Source organism: Candoia aspera, chromosome 4 (genome assembly GCF_035149785.1).
Source record: "Candoia aspera isolate rCanAsp1 chromosome 4, rCanAsp1.hap2, whole genome shotgun sequence".
Classification (NCBI taxonomy): domain Eukaryota; kingdom Metazoa; phylum Chordata; class Lepidosauria; order Squamata; family Boidae; genus Candoia; species Candoia aspera.
This window is the reverse complement of record NC_086156.1, coordinates 76,246,384-76,263,886: the sequence shown is the minus strand read 5'-3', so window position 1 is coordinate 76,263,886 and position 17,503 is coordinate 76,246,384. Positions and strand designations below refer to the sequence as shown.

General features: G+C 42.4%; 1 protein-coding gene across 2 annotated transcripts in view; it reads right to left on the bottom strand.

The window, feature by feature from the left end:
* The window catches only part of PPP1R1B (protein phosphatase 1 regulatory inhibitor subunit 1B), a 61,759-nt gene extending 46,969 nt beyond the window's left edge, over positions 1–14,790 (bottom strand). The window contains exons 1-3 of one of the 2 annotated variants that reach the window (XM_063300641.1): positions 14,288–14,790; positions 11,215–11,275; positions 7,466–7,485 (exon numbers count right to left, since the gene is read on the bottom strand). In XM_063300641.1, the coding sequence (XP_063156711.1) occupies positions 7,466–7,485; positions 11,215–11,275; positions 14,288–14,368 (162 nt within the window). In that variant the 5' untranslated portion in view covers positions 14,369–14,790. Of the gene's footprint in view, positions 1–7,465; positions 7,489–11,214; positions 11,276–14,287 lie in introns of both variants that reach the window. The other variant, XM_063300640.1, reaches the window with a different exon arrangement.
* Positions 14,791–17,503: the final 2,713 nt, after the last annotated feature.

Genomic DNA, 17,503 nt, shown 5'->3' with positions numbered 1-17,503 from the left:
CTGAAGCAGATCCCAGTAACCTCTATCTCATTCACTTCCATTTCTCACCTCTTATAAATACTAACTTCCCCATTTGAATTTAACATATTTTCAAAAGCCCCACCCAGTGTCAGAACCATTTCAAGTAGCTTCTTAGCCTCATACATATTTTCCCTTTGAAATGTAAAAAGACTGAAAATAGTCACAGAATTCTAAAAATGGCTTTGAGGATGGAGTGGCTTTAGTGCTATTTTATATCAAGAATATCCTGGGGGATGACAGTCTGTTACATCAGAAAGTAGAATTGGAACAAAGATATCCAGCTCACCATGATGTTGAAGTGGGTTAGGATGGACACATTTCATGATTTTCTCTATGGAGCCAATTTTGTGTTTAAAGATAATAATCCACCCACATCTTAACCACTTCAAAATTAAATGCTATAGGACACAGATGGCTTGTAGCTCCATCTCTATATGATTTTAGACTTTAGTATCAACCAGGAAAAGTGTCTTGGCATATTCATAATAGAAACAGAACAGCTACATGGTCTGAAATATTAAATGAAGTAATGAAAGTATTATGTCAAACTGTGAATACTGAAGGACTTGATAATCAGCCAGCAGCTGTGAGAATAGGACTGTTGGATTTAGTGGGTATATTCTATATCTTCTGGAGCCTATTCATAAGAACAATGGCACCTTGACAGTATTTAATCATTTTACACATTAACCCAAGGTTTCCTTTTACAGCGATGAAAAAGTGTTGTAAGTTTCTATGAAAATAGTACATTGGAACTGCCAGCTATCATTCCATCAGATCAAGGTCAAGATTTCAAAAATAAATTTATTAAGGCAAATGTTAAATTTATGTTAAATGTTCCCTATCACTAGAGAAATGTTAACTTGTATACCATTTCTTATATCCCCATGGTGATCAGAGAAATTTAACAGAACTTTGTTACATGTATTGGGAGGAATAGAGTCTAAACAGATGAGTCAATGGAGTCTGTATCAGCTTTTTAGTTCGTTGTTATAATTGTGCTAAAATGATGAACTGAATATTTTCTTAAATGCCTTTGAAAGCATTAGGTATATTGGGGAAAACACAGAAAATGATAGGTAGAGTTCTAAAACTATGAAGCCATGCATCAACTTCCCAATCTGCCCATGTGTAAAATCTGGTATGAAAGATGTAAAGAACCTGTTAAAACTGTCTGTGTCAATTATTTATTGCACACAGGATTACTTATAAGGTAATTGATAAAGAAAAACAGAAAGACCTCTTCCATCATCACCTGTGACATAAAAGTAGACTACAGTAAAACCAAAACCAGGACAAAAGCTTATGGGGCCAATAGTTTCAAATGAATCTTAGGAGAGGAGGAGGGGAGGTTGCCTAGTTTATTCCAGACTGACATACAACCAGTGAAACGGTTTGCAATACAATACTACCTGTTCTACAGCAGAAAAGACCTAGGTCACCCACTGCCTAGATTGCTCCTCCAGTTTTGCTCAGTGTTCAAAAACTATGGAAAGGAGGACAAAATCTAAATTGGAAACTCCTTCATTGGATACACATGTGCCACATTGTTCATTGTCAGATATGAATGCAAAAACTTCACTGAAAAAACTGAAATGGAAAAAAAAATAGTGTCAAGAAAACAGGGGGTAGTGTAAACATGCCATGAAACTGATAAGCCTGGCATATCCCTAGATTTAGTAGTGCCAATTATCATTAAGATATCAATTATTGACAGGATGTTAAAATTGCAATTAATGCATTTTTCATTATATGTTGTTCTGTATGCCTAGTGAAGATATGTGAAATTCTATCTCTCTTGAAACATTGTTAAATTTTCCTTGATGAAATCATTCAAGCCTTCAGAAAGACGTAGGAAATTGACTGGGAGTGTGTGGGGGAAAATATATATCAAAATGTTAGAAAACAAAGTATTAAATTCAGAAAACTCTTAGGAAGAAAAGCCAATAGAAGAAGAGAAAAAAGGGGAAAAAAAGGAAGAGAGTGGGAAGAAATCTAAAGGAAAGAGAATAAAAGGGGCAAACAAGAGATACAGAGACTTTCTCCACTCTGAGTTGAAGGGCCATCCATCATCCTTAAGTCAGCAGGAAATGATGCCAGTGTGAAACTTACAGCCCCCATTGTCAATTCTATCCTGCCCCTATTGTGCTAATGCCTAATGGCACTCTTCGGATTATGAGTGTATAGTGTATGATTGCAGAAAGCAACTGGTTGATTCCTCCAGCTTGCCTGCCTGCCTCCCTCTCTCTTCTGCACACCATCAGCTTCCGGGAGCCACATCTGCCAACCACAGCACCGCGGCAGGAATTGCATTTCTTTCTATGTATTTTCTTTACTAAGGCTTATGTGCTATTCCAGTTGCATGACACCAAGCTGCTTACAGTACGATAGTATAAACAGTCACATTATTTAGCAATAAAAGCAGCCAGAACAACAATTGAAACAAACAGTCCTATTGCAGAAGCAATCAGCACTCAAGGTACCTCTCCCAAAGGCCTTCTGGAAAAGCCAGGTTTCAATAGTTTTCAAAACCTTAACAGGATTGGAGCTGATATAATGCCAGGGGGAATGCTATTCCATAGAAATGGGTCACAAACGGAGAAGGCCTACCCACAGTCCCAGATAATAACACTCCGCAGGAATAGCGATCGAGAGGGAGCCTTTCCTTCCAGGACATACCAGATAGGCAGCTGCCACTGGGAACAAGTGGGCCTATAGATACCCATGTCTTGAGTCATGTAGGGCTTTAAGGTGACAACCAGCACCTTGAATTGCACCCAGAAGCAAAGTGGTAACTTCTGCAGCTCTCCAAGAAGCAATGTTATGGGGGCCAACCAGGTAACACCCAGAACTACTCAAGCTATCACATTCTAGACCAGCTGTAGCTTTCTGGTGGTCTTCAAGGGCAGCCCCATGAAAAGTGCATGGCAATAGTTCAATCAAGAGGAGACCCCGCATGAGTGACTATGATCCAGAAATCGGGTGGGTCTGGCTGCAGGACTCTGTTATCTCTATGCTCCTTCCTTTAGCCATCCTCCTACATCCCATTCTGTAGCCACTCAAACAGAATGCAGTTTTAAAAGAAATCACAAAAGGAGGTGAGTCACAAATAGCACTTTTATTTAGAATTTCTCTCCCCTTCCTTTCCATGCTTTATATGGGCAGCAAATGCTGATTTCCAGATTCTTTTGTATTCTGTTGAGCAGGTGGAGGTCCTGTCATTTTAGTACTGAGCTATTTCAACCTGTTACCCCATTTCACTGTCACAGTATTTCAAGTCCAGGCAGTGCTCTTTATGTTTCCCACCCTTCAGTGTCCAGCATTTTAAGGAAAGAACAGCAGAATTGTGGCAAATGAGGCTGATTCAAAGGGGAGGGGGGTGCCTGCCTCTGAAATGCCCAGTAAATCCCTCTCTTGACCCCATCCCCTGATGGTTACCTGACTTTGCTTCTCAGAAAATGGATGGCAAAGCAGAATAGAGTGTTTGCATCTTGTGGGCATAACCAGATGTTGTTGTCTCAAGAGGAAAAGACTGCTTTAACATGGGTACAGCTAAAAATGACTCTGGGTGTTTCACCCACGGGCTGGAGACATGATAAAGGCACCATCATGAGGACATGGCAGAAAAAAGATGTTGCCACGGCAGGTTTTGCTGTGGTTAGGTACAGCTGGGGAAGGCCCACAAGGAAGAAAGAAAGCATTCAACAGCAGCATCTACAGAATGGACTCCATCACAGAATAAACATCAGTTTTTAAAGCCAAGTTTTCTTCAGCCCTTTTAACTGTCCCTACCAACAAACTGAACTCCATTTGTTTTGGAAATCTGCATACTCACTTCTTTTATCAATTCCATTATTTTTATTTGTTGTTTTAAATGTAATTTGTATACAGTGAATGTTTAGCCTCCCCCTCCCCCACCCACACAAACCTCCAAAAAACCACCCAAGAATGAACCCAGCAGTTAAGGAAAACTATACACTCAATAAAGGCTACATTAATGTGATTGAAGATGAAGGGAAGTCATGGAAAAATGCAGGCTGAAATAAATTTGCTCTGCAGGAGGCTCAGGTGGGGGTGGAGGTGGGAGCAAAGCTAGCAAGCTGTGCTTTTACAGCAAGAATTTTCCATTGGAGTAAATTCCAAAGTCTCCTAGGGCAGCAGAGCCCCTGTGCAACCTGTAAAGCCTTTTGTTTGGGAAGGAAATGCAGAGCTGCAAAATTCTCATCTACTAACCTTGACATATTTCCTTCACCGCTGCTTACTACAGTAGACTCTCAGTTAACCGGCACCCATGGGGATTGGTAGATGCCGGATAAATGTAGTTTCTGGTTGCTTGACAGATACTATTAAACCCTAATACCCACTAGATGGCAGCAGAGAGATACAGATTTTTTTTTTTGCCGGTTGCTTGAGAGTGCGGGGGTTTTTTTCTGGATGCTTGAGAGTGCCGGTTTTCTTCTGGTTTGATTTTTGTGCCAGATGCTTGAGAGTGCCGGTTGCTTGAGTTCCAGTCAACTGAGAGCCTACTGTATTACTGAAGGAAATGAAGAGGCCAGAGAAGCCCAAGAGCTGAGAAACAGAAGCTGCTGCTCACACTATAGCCCTTAGTTCTGCTCCTACTTTTCAAAGTCAGCTACAGCACAGTTTGCTCCTCCATCTCCCTGCTAGGGATTGAATTAGTGGGTCTGCATATCATGCTGAACTCTGGATTATTTCTGGAATAAACTGCAGTTGATTAGATTTATATCATACGAGTGATTGTTTTATAAAGTTCAATAGCCTTAGTGTAATGTCTCTAAATTAGATCTACTCCCTTTGTAATCCTCTTGTCCTATTCTCTCTCTCTGCTAGGGTTACCAGATATCTGAACAGGCAAAGGATGACACAGACAATCAGAAAAGAGGACAAATGGGGGGAAAGGAGGACACACTATTTAACTTCCATGGCATCCACAACAAAAATTACAGTGAAAAACTGAAAAAAAATAGTGCTTAGCCCTCCTTGTATAAGTAATTAGTTTTTCCACCTTCAGAAAGACTGGTTTTTCAATCACAGGAAAGTGCTAGAACCAGTTAGGAGGTAAAAGCCTTCAGCATGTAACTGATTAAGGTCTTGTCAAAAAGCCAGACAATATTTGATTTTAAGGCTATGCCTGCAGGAAGGAGGACGTGAGGCCAAAAAGGAGGACGTATCCTCCTTTTTCAGATGTCTGGTGACCCTACTCTCAGCAAACACCTGCAGAAAGATGTTTAGGCCCCAAACTAACACATAGCAGATTGGTAATGTTATAGTGCAGGAATGTGACTTTACTGGTTTTCTCTTTCATGGCAAGTGAAAGTACACACAAAAAAGTAGTAGGCAAAATTTTCCTTGACTGAGGTAAGTGGCAAGAAGGATAGGACGTGGCAAATGTGACCGAGATTGTTTTTAAATGGTGAGAAAAAACTTGCTGTAAAGGTAGAGCAGTGTTTCTCAACCTTGGCCACTTGAGGATGTGTGGACTTCAACTCCCAGAATTCCCCAGACAGCCATGAGGTATTGGTACCAAGGTAGAGGGTTGCTAGGACTCTCTTCTCCCTCTCACCTCTTAACTGAGACAATATGAACTATGATCAGCTCTCACAACTGCTAAACATGGCTTATCTTGAGGCAAATGACTGAAGGCAGGCTGGTAGGCAGCCTCTGTACAAGTGACAAAAGGCTTCTCCATTTTTTGCCTTGCAACTTGGTTGCTGCATGGAATTTGCCTCCCACCAGTGCATTCAAGTAGCATGGTTGAATATATTAAATAGACTGCTCAGTAATTACTTGGTCAAATCTGTTATGCACAGCAAGGGAGCTGCTGTCTTCAGGTTTTGCTATTTAAAATTTGGTCCACTCATGAACAGGGCTATAATTGGACTCAAGGCAATATCCAGCCAAATAGATACTAGGCAACCTTGCTATGTCTGGAACCCTCTGCAAATGTTGGACTACAAGTTGCATAATTCCCAAGATAACCAAACTGGGACCAATTACACACACACACATACACACACACAAGAGAGCAGCTTTTTTGAGACATTGAACTGCATTAGGTCCATGGTGCTGCAGTAGGTGATTTAATCCTCCCTCCATTTGTTCGACTGAAATCACCTCACCCCATCCTCATTGTTACTCAAGACAAAGTCTGAAGGCTAGCTGATACACAATGTTCTGTGGAACTCACAAGGGGCTTCATCCTTCTTTGATTGTGACTCACAAATCTACATTTTCTCTTAATTAAAACAGGAGAAATCTTCAACTGTTCCATCCCAGGTGACAGACTCTGAGAGCACATAGTTTGACATGCCCTTGGAGGCTTCACCACCCCGTATTCTCCAGAATGAATCATGGACTTGAGTAGGCTTCCAAGTTGGAAGGAAATAAACCAAGAGCACTGAGTCATGCACAGGTCTGGCATCAGGGCTTTGCATTTGGGGATAGTTTCTACATCCCCAACTCTTGGAGAGACTTTTGCCTACCATGCTGTTGATCAGAAAAGTGATCCATAGCCTCTCTGAGCCCTATTTATTTATTTAGGTAATTTATAATGCCACTCCTCTCACAACAGTGTTCCTGGACAGTATACAAAGTAAAAAACAATGACAACAACCATCTAACCTGTGACACCTGGGATTAAACCATAAACTTAAATAATAAAAGCTGCATTACCAGCAGAGCTCCCCTAACCTCCTGATCCAAATGCCTGGGGGGACAGCCAGGTCTTGAGAGCCCTACAAAAGGTTAACAGGATCTGGGCATCCAGATTTCAGGAGGAAAGCTGCTCCTCAGAGAAGGTAGATTCCTGGCTTCTATAAGATGGCATTGTTTGATGGAAGAAGCCCTGCGCATGCCCTCCCTGCTAGTTGGAATCATGATATCTTGTGGGTGGCACCTGTCTCTTCAACCCTCTAAGAATTAAATTAGAATGGGTCTTTCCAAAGCAACACTTCACTGGGGTCTCAGAGGAGTTCTAGGGAACAGTGGGCAGTAGCACTATCAGCCAAAACAGTTTTTTCTTCCTTTCTTTTTGTAATTTATTGTTGTAATTTGTGATTAATTCTGATCAGTTGCTCCAGTTTAAGGATGAGGATATTTTAATGATAGAAAGTTAGTGGAGTTAATGGTAGAAAGTATGCATACCATGAACTTCAAGTAGTTCAGAGTCGTGTATGTAATACTCCCCCTCCCAATTTAATATTGACAATAATCACCCTGAGAAATACACTGGGAAAAGAGGTAGGAACCGGCCTGAAGAAATCCAGTGAGTTTCCATGGCTGAAGATGGCCTTGAACCTGGGTCTCCTGTTCCTGCCCAACACCCTAACTATCACATCACGTGAGCGCTGATCATTCAGGCTGGGGGATGATGAGGTCCAGCTGGCTTAGCCTGCACCACCTTACAATAATCCATAGTACTGACCTGATATGGGGATGCTTCATCTTCTGCAGCAAGCAGTATGAAGAGAACAGGGAGGGCAAAAGAGAAAGAGAACATTATGAGTAAAAAGAGAATTGTAAAGCACACCTTTCTTTGATAATGTAGGTCTAAAAGATGAAAATGGTGCTCATGACTATGTTATACCAGTCTTGTGCTACAGCTTAGTTGAGGAGGAGAATCGACATACTTGGGGTTGGCTGGTGCCTTGAAGTGCCCCTCCTCCATGATGGTTGAAGAGATCATAGCCATCTGGATTTTATGAGCTAGGGTAGTTAAGAAATTGTTTTGGTTTTAATGGGATTTTATTGGAATTTTATCGTGCATTTATTTGAGTTTTTATTGTATATTTATTCTGTGTTGTAAACCGCCCAGAGTCCCTCCGGTCGGAGGAGATGGGCAGTGACAAATTTGATAAATAAATAAATAAACAAACAAACAAACAAACAAACAAATAAAGTTTATTTCCACAGCTAAGCAGCTGGGCTGATAGTTTCTTTGAAAGTAACTATTTCAAGGCAACACCACAGGGCAATATTTGTGTGAACACCTCCACATTGGTGGTTACTTTGGGCAGCATTGATGTATACAGTGGACATTCACAGCCAGGAGTATAATTGCCACAGCTGTACCATGAGGAGCCAAGTACACTTTTGACTTGGCTGCTGCATGGAGTTTGCCTCCCACCATTACATTCAAGTAGCATCTACTGAACTGCTTAAATAGGCTGGATGTTAATTTCCCTTTAGTAATTACTTGGTCGAATCCATTCCAGGCAGTATGGCAGCGGCTACCTGTGTTTAGCCACTAAGAATTTGGTCCATTAAGGAACCATTAAGGAACTTTTTACTTTTTTACTCTTGTTTATATTTACTTATTAGAATAATTTTATATTTGTATATTCTATTTTATTGTGCAGTTGTTGTTTTAATTGATTATTGTAAACCGCCCAGAGTCCCCTGATGGGAGGAGATGGGCAGGGACAAATTGAATCAATGAATAAATAAATAAACAAACAAACTAAACCATAAATGGAGTACCCAGCCAAATAAATAAATAAATAAGATTAAATACGCACACACATATATTTAGATATACACACACAGGGTTTGTTTGTTTGTTTTTTGCATTTCTGTCACTGATTTCTGAGCTTTCTCTGGGTGCAAAAAACGGGGATTTTGGAGGCCATGTCTCCTTGAGTAGCCTGGAGCTGTAGGTTGCCAATCTCTGCACAAGAAATAAAAGCACTGTATCACCTACCCCGTAAAAAGCCACACTTTTAATGCCCAACTCTTAAATATGAAACATAGCCAACTGCAAGCAAATTCAGCTGAAATCAAGTAAAAAATAAACTGTTTATTCACGACTCTGACTGTGAAAATCTCCTAGCCAAACAAACTTTGCTGAAGAAAGCATTAAGGAAAGTTCCCTGGGAAGAAGCAGGCTATGGAATAGGTAAGTCCTGTTCTCAACACCAGGCCTTTCCTTGTACAACAGCAGGGCTCTTGTTCGAAGAAGGGCTACGGAAGCAATAAAGCTGGCATAGGGACAAACACACACTTAAACAAATATAAAACCAGGCACATTGGCACAAAAACATCCCAGACTTCACCTATCCAGTAATGGGATCTGAGCTGGCAATGAATAATCAGGACAGGAGTCTTGCAGTTACGGTGGACAGCAAAATGAAAATGTCACTCCGGTGTGGACTGACGTTAAAACAAAGAGAGGCACATTCCATGCTTGGGATGATTGGGAAGGGAGCTTAAATAGACATGCCAATACCATAATGCTGTTATAGAAATCTACAGTGAGCTCCTTGTGTAAAATTCTGATCACCACATCTCAGGTAGGAGATTTTAGAGCTGCAGGTGCAAAAAGGGGCAGTCAAAATGATTATGGGATGGGAGCAGCTCCCTTACGTTGAAAGACTACAGCCATGAGGGCTCTTTAGCCTAGAACAAAGATGGATAAGGAGAGACATGATAGAGGTATATAAAATCATGTATGCCACAGATAATGTGGAAAGAGAAGTTCTCCTGCACAATCCGTACTGGAACTCAGGGTCATCCTCTGCCACTAAATGTTGGGAGATTCAGGATTGACAGAAGGAAATACATATTTACATCGTACATAGTGAAGCTATGGAATAGCTGCCAGCAGCATTGATAATGACGGCCTATTTGTGTGGTTTTGAATAGGGACTGGATGGCTTTGTGGAGTTCCAGGCTGCCAATGGCTGGTAATAGATGTTCAAAGTAGCTGTTCTGGACCAAACAAACTTCACCGGCACAATTGAACGAGAAACTGCCGAACTCACGTGCATCAAAAGGTTTCACGCCATCTCAGAAGATCTTAACAAATACAATGGGCTTGTAACACATTATAATTGATACTTGATAATGTACTTCTAATCTGTCCCACATGTAACGTGCATATGCATAATCATCCTGCCTTCCCCCCTTTATCCCCCCCCACCTCATCCCAATTTAAATCCTACATCAGTTTAGCCACTTGATGCATCTGATGAAGTGAGCTGTGGTTCACAAAAGCTTATGCCTTTCATAAAACTTGTTAGTCTGAAAAGGTACTACCAGACTCCTTCTGATTAATGGCTCCTAGCAGTAATACTGATGGCTGTTTACTACCTCCTGAATTACAGGCAGCATGCCTGAAATACTGGTTGCTGGGAAGCAACATTAGGAGAAAATCATCCCCCGTTCCAAAATGAATCCAGTTGGCAAATACAGTATATGACAAAAAGTGCTGGACAAGGTGACCTATAGCCCAATCCAAGAGGGCTCTTCTTATGCTCTTATGCTGGCTCCTCTATGGCTTGTTAACCAAGTTAGCACATTGCACAAATGCAGGATTCTGGCTTTGCCTGCCTAGAAGAAGCCAGAGAATGAAGCCATTAAAAACTAAATGAAGCCACAGCTTTGTTCCCTGGTTTATTTCAGGCAAACAAAGCCAGACCCCCACATTTCAATTTCACACTAGGCTTTGCTAACCAAGCTGTGTGTACCCACTCACAGGAGAAGCCAGAAACACATCCAAATGTGCCTCCTTCCAAACTAGCCATAGTAAGTGAAAGCAGGGGCACCTCAAATCTCTTTTCATCTGCAACCTACTAAACAGTCTTCAGAAATGCGCAGTTTCCATTTTCTACTACATTATTCCATATGGGACTGAAAGCACTAGCCAACCTTACATAGCAATTGTAAGTGTTGCTGATAAACAAAATGTTCTTAAATGTTCTTTGCAAATGCAGTCATCAAACAATCACAGAAGAAAATATTGAGATCTAGAGCTGAAATCTGAAGGAACTGAATTTAGTTTCTCTCATGAAGATTCTGGAAATAAGCCTTTGATTTAAAAAAGATTTTGACATTTCTTTTCAACGCTGCTCTGCCCCTGGCCTGGGATCTCCTGGTAAAGGATCTCTAGGACCATCGCTGGATAAAAAAGACCTGTGCATAAGCTTCTGGGTGCAAGCCAATCCAGAAGAGACAGGAATCCTCTAGATCATGCTGACTGGGGAATTCTTGAAGTCCACACATCTTAAAGTTGACAAGTTTGAAAAATACTGTTCTAGAAGGGCAAACATTCTGACCTGATTCAGCAGCTCAGCATATGCATCTTCTCGTACCTTTAGCGGGACCCCTCTTTGCTCACCTCCACACCCAAGCCCTCCATTCCCTTTATCTGGGATTGATAAAAGAATAATGACTCACCAGGGGAGGAAGTTTCTGACAGCTGGAAAAGCAAAGCTGGGGTCGGTCTCCGACGACGGATCTAGAAGAGAAATCATATAGAAGTTTCGTTTTACTTCTCACAGTAAGAAGATGGGAGAAATGTGGGGAAGCATCAATGCATGTTTGGGGGCTGCAGTTCTGAGACCCTCTCCATTGCTATTGTTTTTCCATAGAAATGAATACAGGGTGCCCTTGTAGATTGTTTGGAAACTGTGACTGGCAGCACTTTTCTGAACTGGAATCAACTGCCCATCAGTGCCCAAAGATCCTTTAGCCTGTGGGGCACAATTAAGGTGCTGCTTTCAGGATGCCTTTCCATTCCACCAGGGAAGCCCGGCCATCATAGGAAAAGGAGACTGTGCCCACCCCCACCCCCTCGGGCCAAAATTCCATGGGTATATCTCCTTGTGCCACATTCATGTCTTGAACACACAGTCATAGCCTGCAGCCTTAGAGGAGGCACCGAGTGCAGCGTTTCTCGACCTTGGCAACTTTAAGATGTGTGGACTTCACCTCCCAGAAACATGGCTGGCTGGGGAACCCTGGGAGCTGAAGTCCACACAGCTTGAAGTTGCCAAGGTTGAAAAACACTGTCTTAAATAGTGAAATACTTTCATACATACCTAAGCTAGAGATAAAAGATTAAGCTGTCGGGCCTTGAAATATAAAACAGTAAAGCATTTTGGCTTTGTGGGGTCTTTTTGCCCCATTCTTTACAGATTTGCCATCCTTACTCCTACATTCATGTATAAGTGTATTTATCTGTGAAGGATAACACTTTCTTAGCCTTTGTTGATTTGCCTGCAGTTACTTTTCTTTATCATACCTGCCTTTTTTTCACAGCTTCAGCCCCCTCTAACATCCTACTCTCCTCTCTCTCTGTGGAGTTAAAACATCACATTCATCCATAAATTATTTTTTGGGGGGGGAGGGTTAGCTAAACCTGAACCCAGCTACTTTGATTTGTAACCATGGTTTATATTTTAGCACAATGTGTGAACCCAGCCTTAACAAGTAAAGTCAAGCTTAGTGTGACGTTGCAAATACAGTAGATCAATGTGTATACGAAGTTGTTCCATAGATAACATTAGGACTGATACTGTTCACATGATAGCCAATGATAAAGCATGAATGTAACCATGTTCCTAAAAATAAATCTTAGATTGTATTGTTCTTCTAGTATGCAACTTCCACTATTTTATGTCTCATATATACAACCACAGTGTGACAAGTTGTTTATAATTTGCAGAGGAGTAACTATGGTTGCAGACCCATGACCAGGTCAAGAAAACACCTGCTTCTCATGGGGAGGGCCAGGGCCAAAAGAAGAGCCTTCAAAGCTCCAACCTTTGACCCCTGGGCCTTGGTCACAATATATCTTCCTTGGCATCCATATTTCTGATATACAGGTAGTCCTCACTTAACAACCATTCATTTAGTGATGGTTCAGACTTACAGCAGTACTGGAAAACCCGACTTACGATCGGTCCTCACACTTACAACCATTGCAGTGTCCCCCACAGTCACATGATCACGATTTGGGCACTTGGCAACTAATTTGCATTTATGACCATTGCAGCATCCCATGGTCATGTGATCGCCATTTTCAACCTTCTGGGCCAGCTTCTGGCAAGCAAAATCAATGGGGAACCGCATGATTTGCTTAACGACCATGTGGTTTGCTTAACAGCTGCGGTGATTAGCTTAATGGCCGCCACAAAAAAGGTTGTAAATTGGGTTGGATTCACTTAATGATTGTTTCACTTAGCAACCAAAATTTGGGCCCAATTGTGGTCGTTAAACGAGAACTACCTGTAGCAATTTCACGAGAAACCAAATTTCTGATATAGTGATTTCTCCAATGATGACTGGGGTGTGATAGGAATGTAGTCTAATACAGCTGGAGAGCAGCAGGTTGAGGAGCTAGGAATGATGCATTTGTTACAAAAGAGGAGGAGGGCCTACTTTTGCAAGGCATTTTTCTGCACTTGGTGTGAAAATCTATTCAGGAATCATAGAGATCACACGGGCAAGTGTGAAAAGCTGAGAGTCTGCATCAGATGTGAGAATTTGCATATAAGAGGTTTTTAGGTGTATGACAAAGTTTGACCAGGTGCAGACTACAGAAGGCTGACTATGCACAAGTAAGTAAATGTGCCTCTGTGCACCTATGAGGAAGGGTCTTGAGTTTAGCTGTGTACATACATGAGCAATACACATCGATACAGTATGTGTACTTATATGAAAGAAAGGAGTATGTTTTTTTTCCCCTTCTGGGTTTGTGGATGTTTTCTGACACACATTCACAGGTTTGTGGGTCTGTGTCCTTATTTATTCCAGTGCTGTATCGATATAAAGACCTATATGGTATTAAGTAATGAAGTAAGTATTAAGCAATGAATTATTTGTTTACCTGATTACCATTTTCAACCTTATCTCCCCCTGGAAAAAAAAACTTTCCCGAGTGACTTACTAAAAGTTAAAAACGATAATAATAAAACCAATTAGAAAGTAAACAAGAACATTCACAAAGTATGATATAACAGAGAATTAAGCACAGACAGGCATTATTTATAGGAAACGCGCACGGTGTAATAAACGCCTTATATAAACCCTGCCCGTTTGAGAACTCCGATAATTGGGCAGATTGGAAAGACAGTAAATAAATCACACAGGGATGACTTGGAAATAAGTTTAAAGCAGTTACTAGAGGTCTCGTTTCCTCTGGGCGCTTTGGAAATCCACAGTTTGTAACTCTAACTGAAATCCGACGATTTCGGGATGTCTGGCTCTAAGCCTTGCTAAGTCACGACCATCCCAAGACTCAGTGCCAGCCGGTGGCGGGCGCGTGTGAGAGACAAGAGTTTGTGTTAAACAGCACTCAGCGCATTAGACGTACTGCTATGCCTAACAAACTGCAAGACTTCGGAGAAGAAACTCCCCGGAAAAAAGGAAAGGAGAGAGAGGGAAAAAAAGCTAGTGACCGCTGGTACTTTCCCAACTTCGCTCCACGTCTCGAATCCCGCCCGGCCCCCGAGCGCTCCTTCCTTACCATTTCCACTGCACGGGGGTCCAGCTGGCTGGGCGGCGCAGGCACGGAAAACTGGATTTTCTTCCGCTCCTTGGGGTCCATCGCGGAGTCCGGGGTTCAGACAGCCTCCTACTTCCCGCAAGAAAAGCTCCCCACTCTGGGTTCCCTCCCTTTGCCTCTTTTCAGCTGCCCAGGATCCCCTTAGCAGCAGACGCTGCCCGGCGCCAACTTCCCGCGCTGCGAAAGGCAACTGAAGGTGGCAGAGCTCAACCCTCTTTCATGGCTGCATTAGGAAAGGCTGGAGGGGGAGACGGGAGGGCAGGCGAAGAGGAGGCGGCAGGGGTGGAGGAGGGGAGGGGAGGGGAGGGGAGCTTGGCCCCTTGCCAGCCGCCGCCTGAATTATTGAGTCCTCCCGAGGAGGCAGGTAGGCATCAGGGCTCTGGCTCCTAAGAAGCCCTCGGCTGGACGCCTATTAAAACGACGCCACTCAAAAGACGCCGCAGCTGCCCGCCTCAACCCCTTCCGAGGAGCAGCAGAGCGCTGCGAGACGGAAAAGTTCATCACGCGACGGTAGCTTTCTTGGCAACTCTTCATCGAGCTCCATATCTTTCTTCCCCTGTCCTACCCAGCCCAGCCCAGCGCCCCCCGCCCCCCGCTCCCGGTTTTCTTTAGGTCTCAGCCCCAGGAGGTAATAGTTGTCTTGCAAGACTTTTGAAATCATAAACAATCAAGAATTGTAGAGCTGGAAGGACGAGATGAATCCCCTAGTCCAGTGCATCCCACCCGTGGCAACTTTTAAGATGTGTGGAGTTCAATTCCCAGAATTCCCCAGCCAGCATGCTGGCTGGGGAATTCTGGGAGTTGAACTCCATATATCTTATAGTTGCTAAGATTGGAAGGCACTGGACTAGTCCAACCCTCTGTAATGTGCAGGAAAACCAGTTAAACTATCTATGAGAGGTGGCTGTCCAGTCTTTTCTTATAATTCTGCAGGGATGGAGCAGCAACAACCTCCATTGGTAGACTGCTCTACCATTGGACAGATTTTACAGTCAGGAAGTTTTCCCCTAAATTTAAATGAAATCCAGGTAGCTGCAACTTAGACCCCTTATTTCTGATCCTGGTTTCTGTGCCGAGCAGTCTTGTGGCTTCTGCAAGATGAGCAATGGCTTGTATCAGAATCCCTCCACTTGATCACCAGGTTCCTGTTGTGCTGGATCACAGCTCCTGTGACTCCACCCAAATGCAAGCACGCAAATATCCTGAATCCTGCAGGAATGAGAGTAAAGTATGAGCAGTGGAGTCAGAAGAAAACAGCAGTGGCCTTTCGCAGAACAGCTATTAAGTGACAATGCAGATGTGCTTGCATTTCTGAAGTGTGAATAATAGCAATAATCACAATGTCCAAACTGCAGAAGATAAACCTCTTCGTGAACTGAAGGCCATCTCTTTCAAGGAATCAGTGGTTGAAGATCCTTTGTTTAAGAATGGCCACCTTAAGGCTAGTGGCTGACAGTCCTGGAAAGGAGATTGTTTCTCCCTTGGGAGGACTGTTTGTTTCAGTATTGCCATTTCTGATACTTGGTTTGATTGTCTGCAGCAAATTTAGCTTGCTTTACCTAGGAGTTGGCTGGCTGGGGAAGTCTGGGAGTTGAAGTCACACATTGTCAAGCTGCCAAGGTTGAGAAACACTGAATTAGTGTATGAACCCAGAGTATCTCTGAATATTGGTGGCCTTTTTGGTTCTATGGCCTTTTTGATTCAAGAACTTTTAAACAGATTTGAAAACAGGGTCTCTCTTTTTGAAAATTAAGACGGCGCTGCACTGGAGCAGGGTATCATGGGCATTGGCAGTATTTAGGATAGTGGTCAATATGAGCAATTTCATAACTAGCAGAGGTGTATATGGTACAGTTCTTGTAGCCAAGCACCTCACCCTGTTCAAGCTGGAGTTGGACAGGATGTGTTCATAGAATAAACTTCTTAATTTCTTTCATTGTGATTCATTTCTGATGAGAATCTGGTGGAACTTTCTGCCTCAGATTGGCAACTTCCATATTATTAACTGTGAACTGCAGAGAAAGCTCTGAAAGATACCAGTTGGATGAATGACTAATTTGCAAGAGAGAAAACCCACACAAGATGACCTAGTGTCATTCCTGACTCCAATCCCATCCTTCATACCTTGTCTGATACGGATTCAGCTTACAAATTCCCCAGTGAAGTAACTGAGTTAAAACAGAGCAATATAAGAATATTTGTCCAGTAGGACAAAACATGCAGTTCCTAAAAAGCAAATAACACATGGAAAATTTGAGAGAGTTTTCTAGAATGACATCTAAGCTGACTCTGAGTTTCTGAAAACTAATTCTGAACAGGCAGAATTCAATATGGGGTTTGCATTAACTGTCAGAATCAGAGAGAGAGAGAGAGAATATGTTAGGAGATACTAGTATTTGTGGCCATCGATGTCTGTGCATCAAGCTACCCAGATCCTCCTATAATTTTCTCAGCTATAGATTTTTCTCCTTGCTCTGTTTGTTTGTTTGTTTATTTATAATTTTTATCCTGCCTTTATTATTTTTATAAATAACTCAAGGCGGGGAACATACCTAAATGCTCCTTCCTCCTCCTATTTTCCCCACAAGAACAACCCTGTGAGGTGAGTTTGGCTGAGAGAGAGTGACTAGCCCAAAGTCACCCAGCCGGCTTTCATGCCTGAGGTGTGACTAGAACTCACAGACTCCTGGTTTCTAGCCCAGCACCTTAACCACTAGACTTGCAGAGCAAAGGAGAAAACCTTCCTTCTACCTTAACCAAGCAAGGAACACAACAGAAACCACTATTCCACCCAAAATAAGACACAACATTCATTTTCCCTATTACAGACAAATAGGCTGAGTAGTAGCTTGGCACTATACTGTGCTGACACAGGAACCCACAATATCCTGGTCTGGCCACATAGGAAGGTTATCTGAGTTAAATGCTGTCATAATTATTGAAACATATAGAAACTCAAGCCAGAGTGATGGTTTAGCAGTGTGTTTCTCAACCTTGGCAACTTTAAGATTGGACTTCAACTCCCAGAATTTCCCAACCAGCAAATATAGGTACAGGTAGTGAGAAGACATAGGCTTCATCTGTAAATATTTAGAAGTCAGTTCACAGCATTGTTCTCATCCCCTAAAGACCTAAAGTGCTTAGGACCAGATCCTTTGATGCCCCCAAATAGTCTTG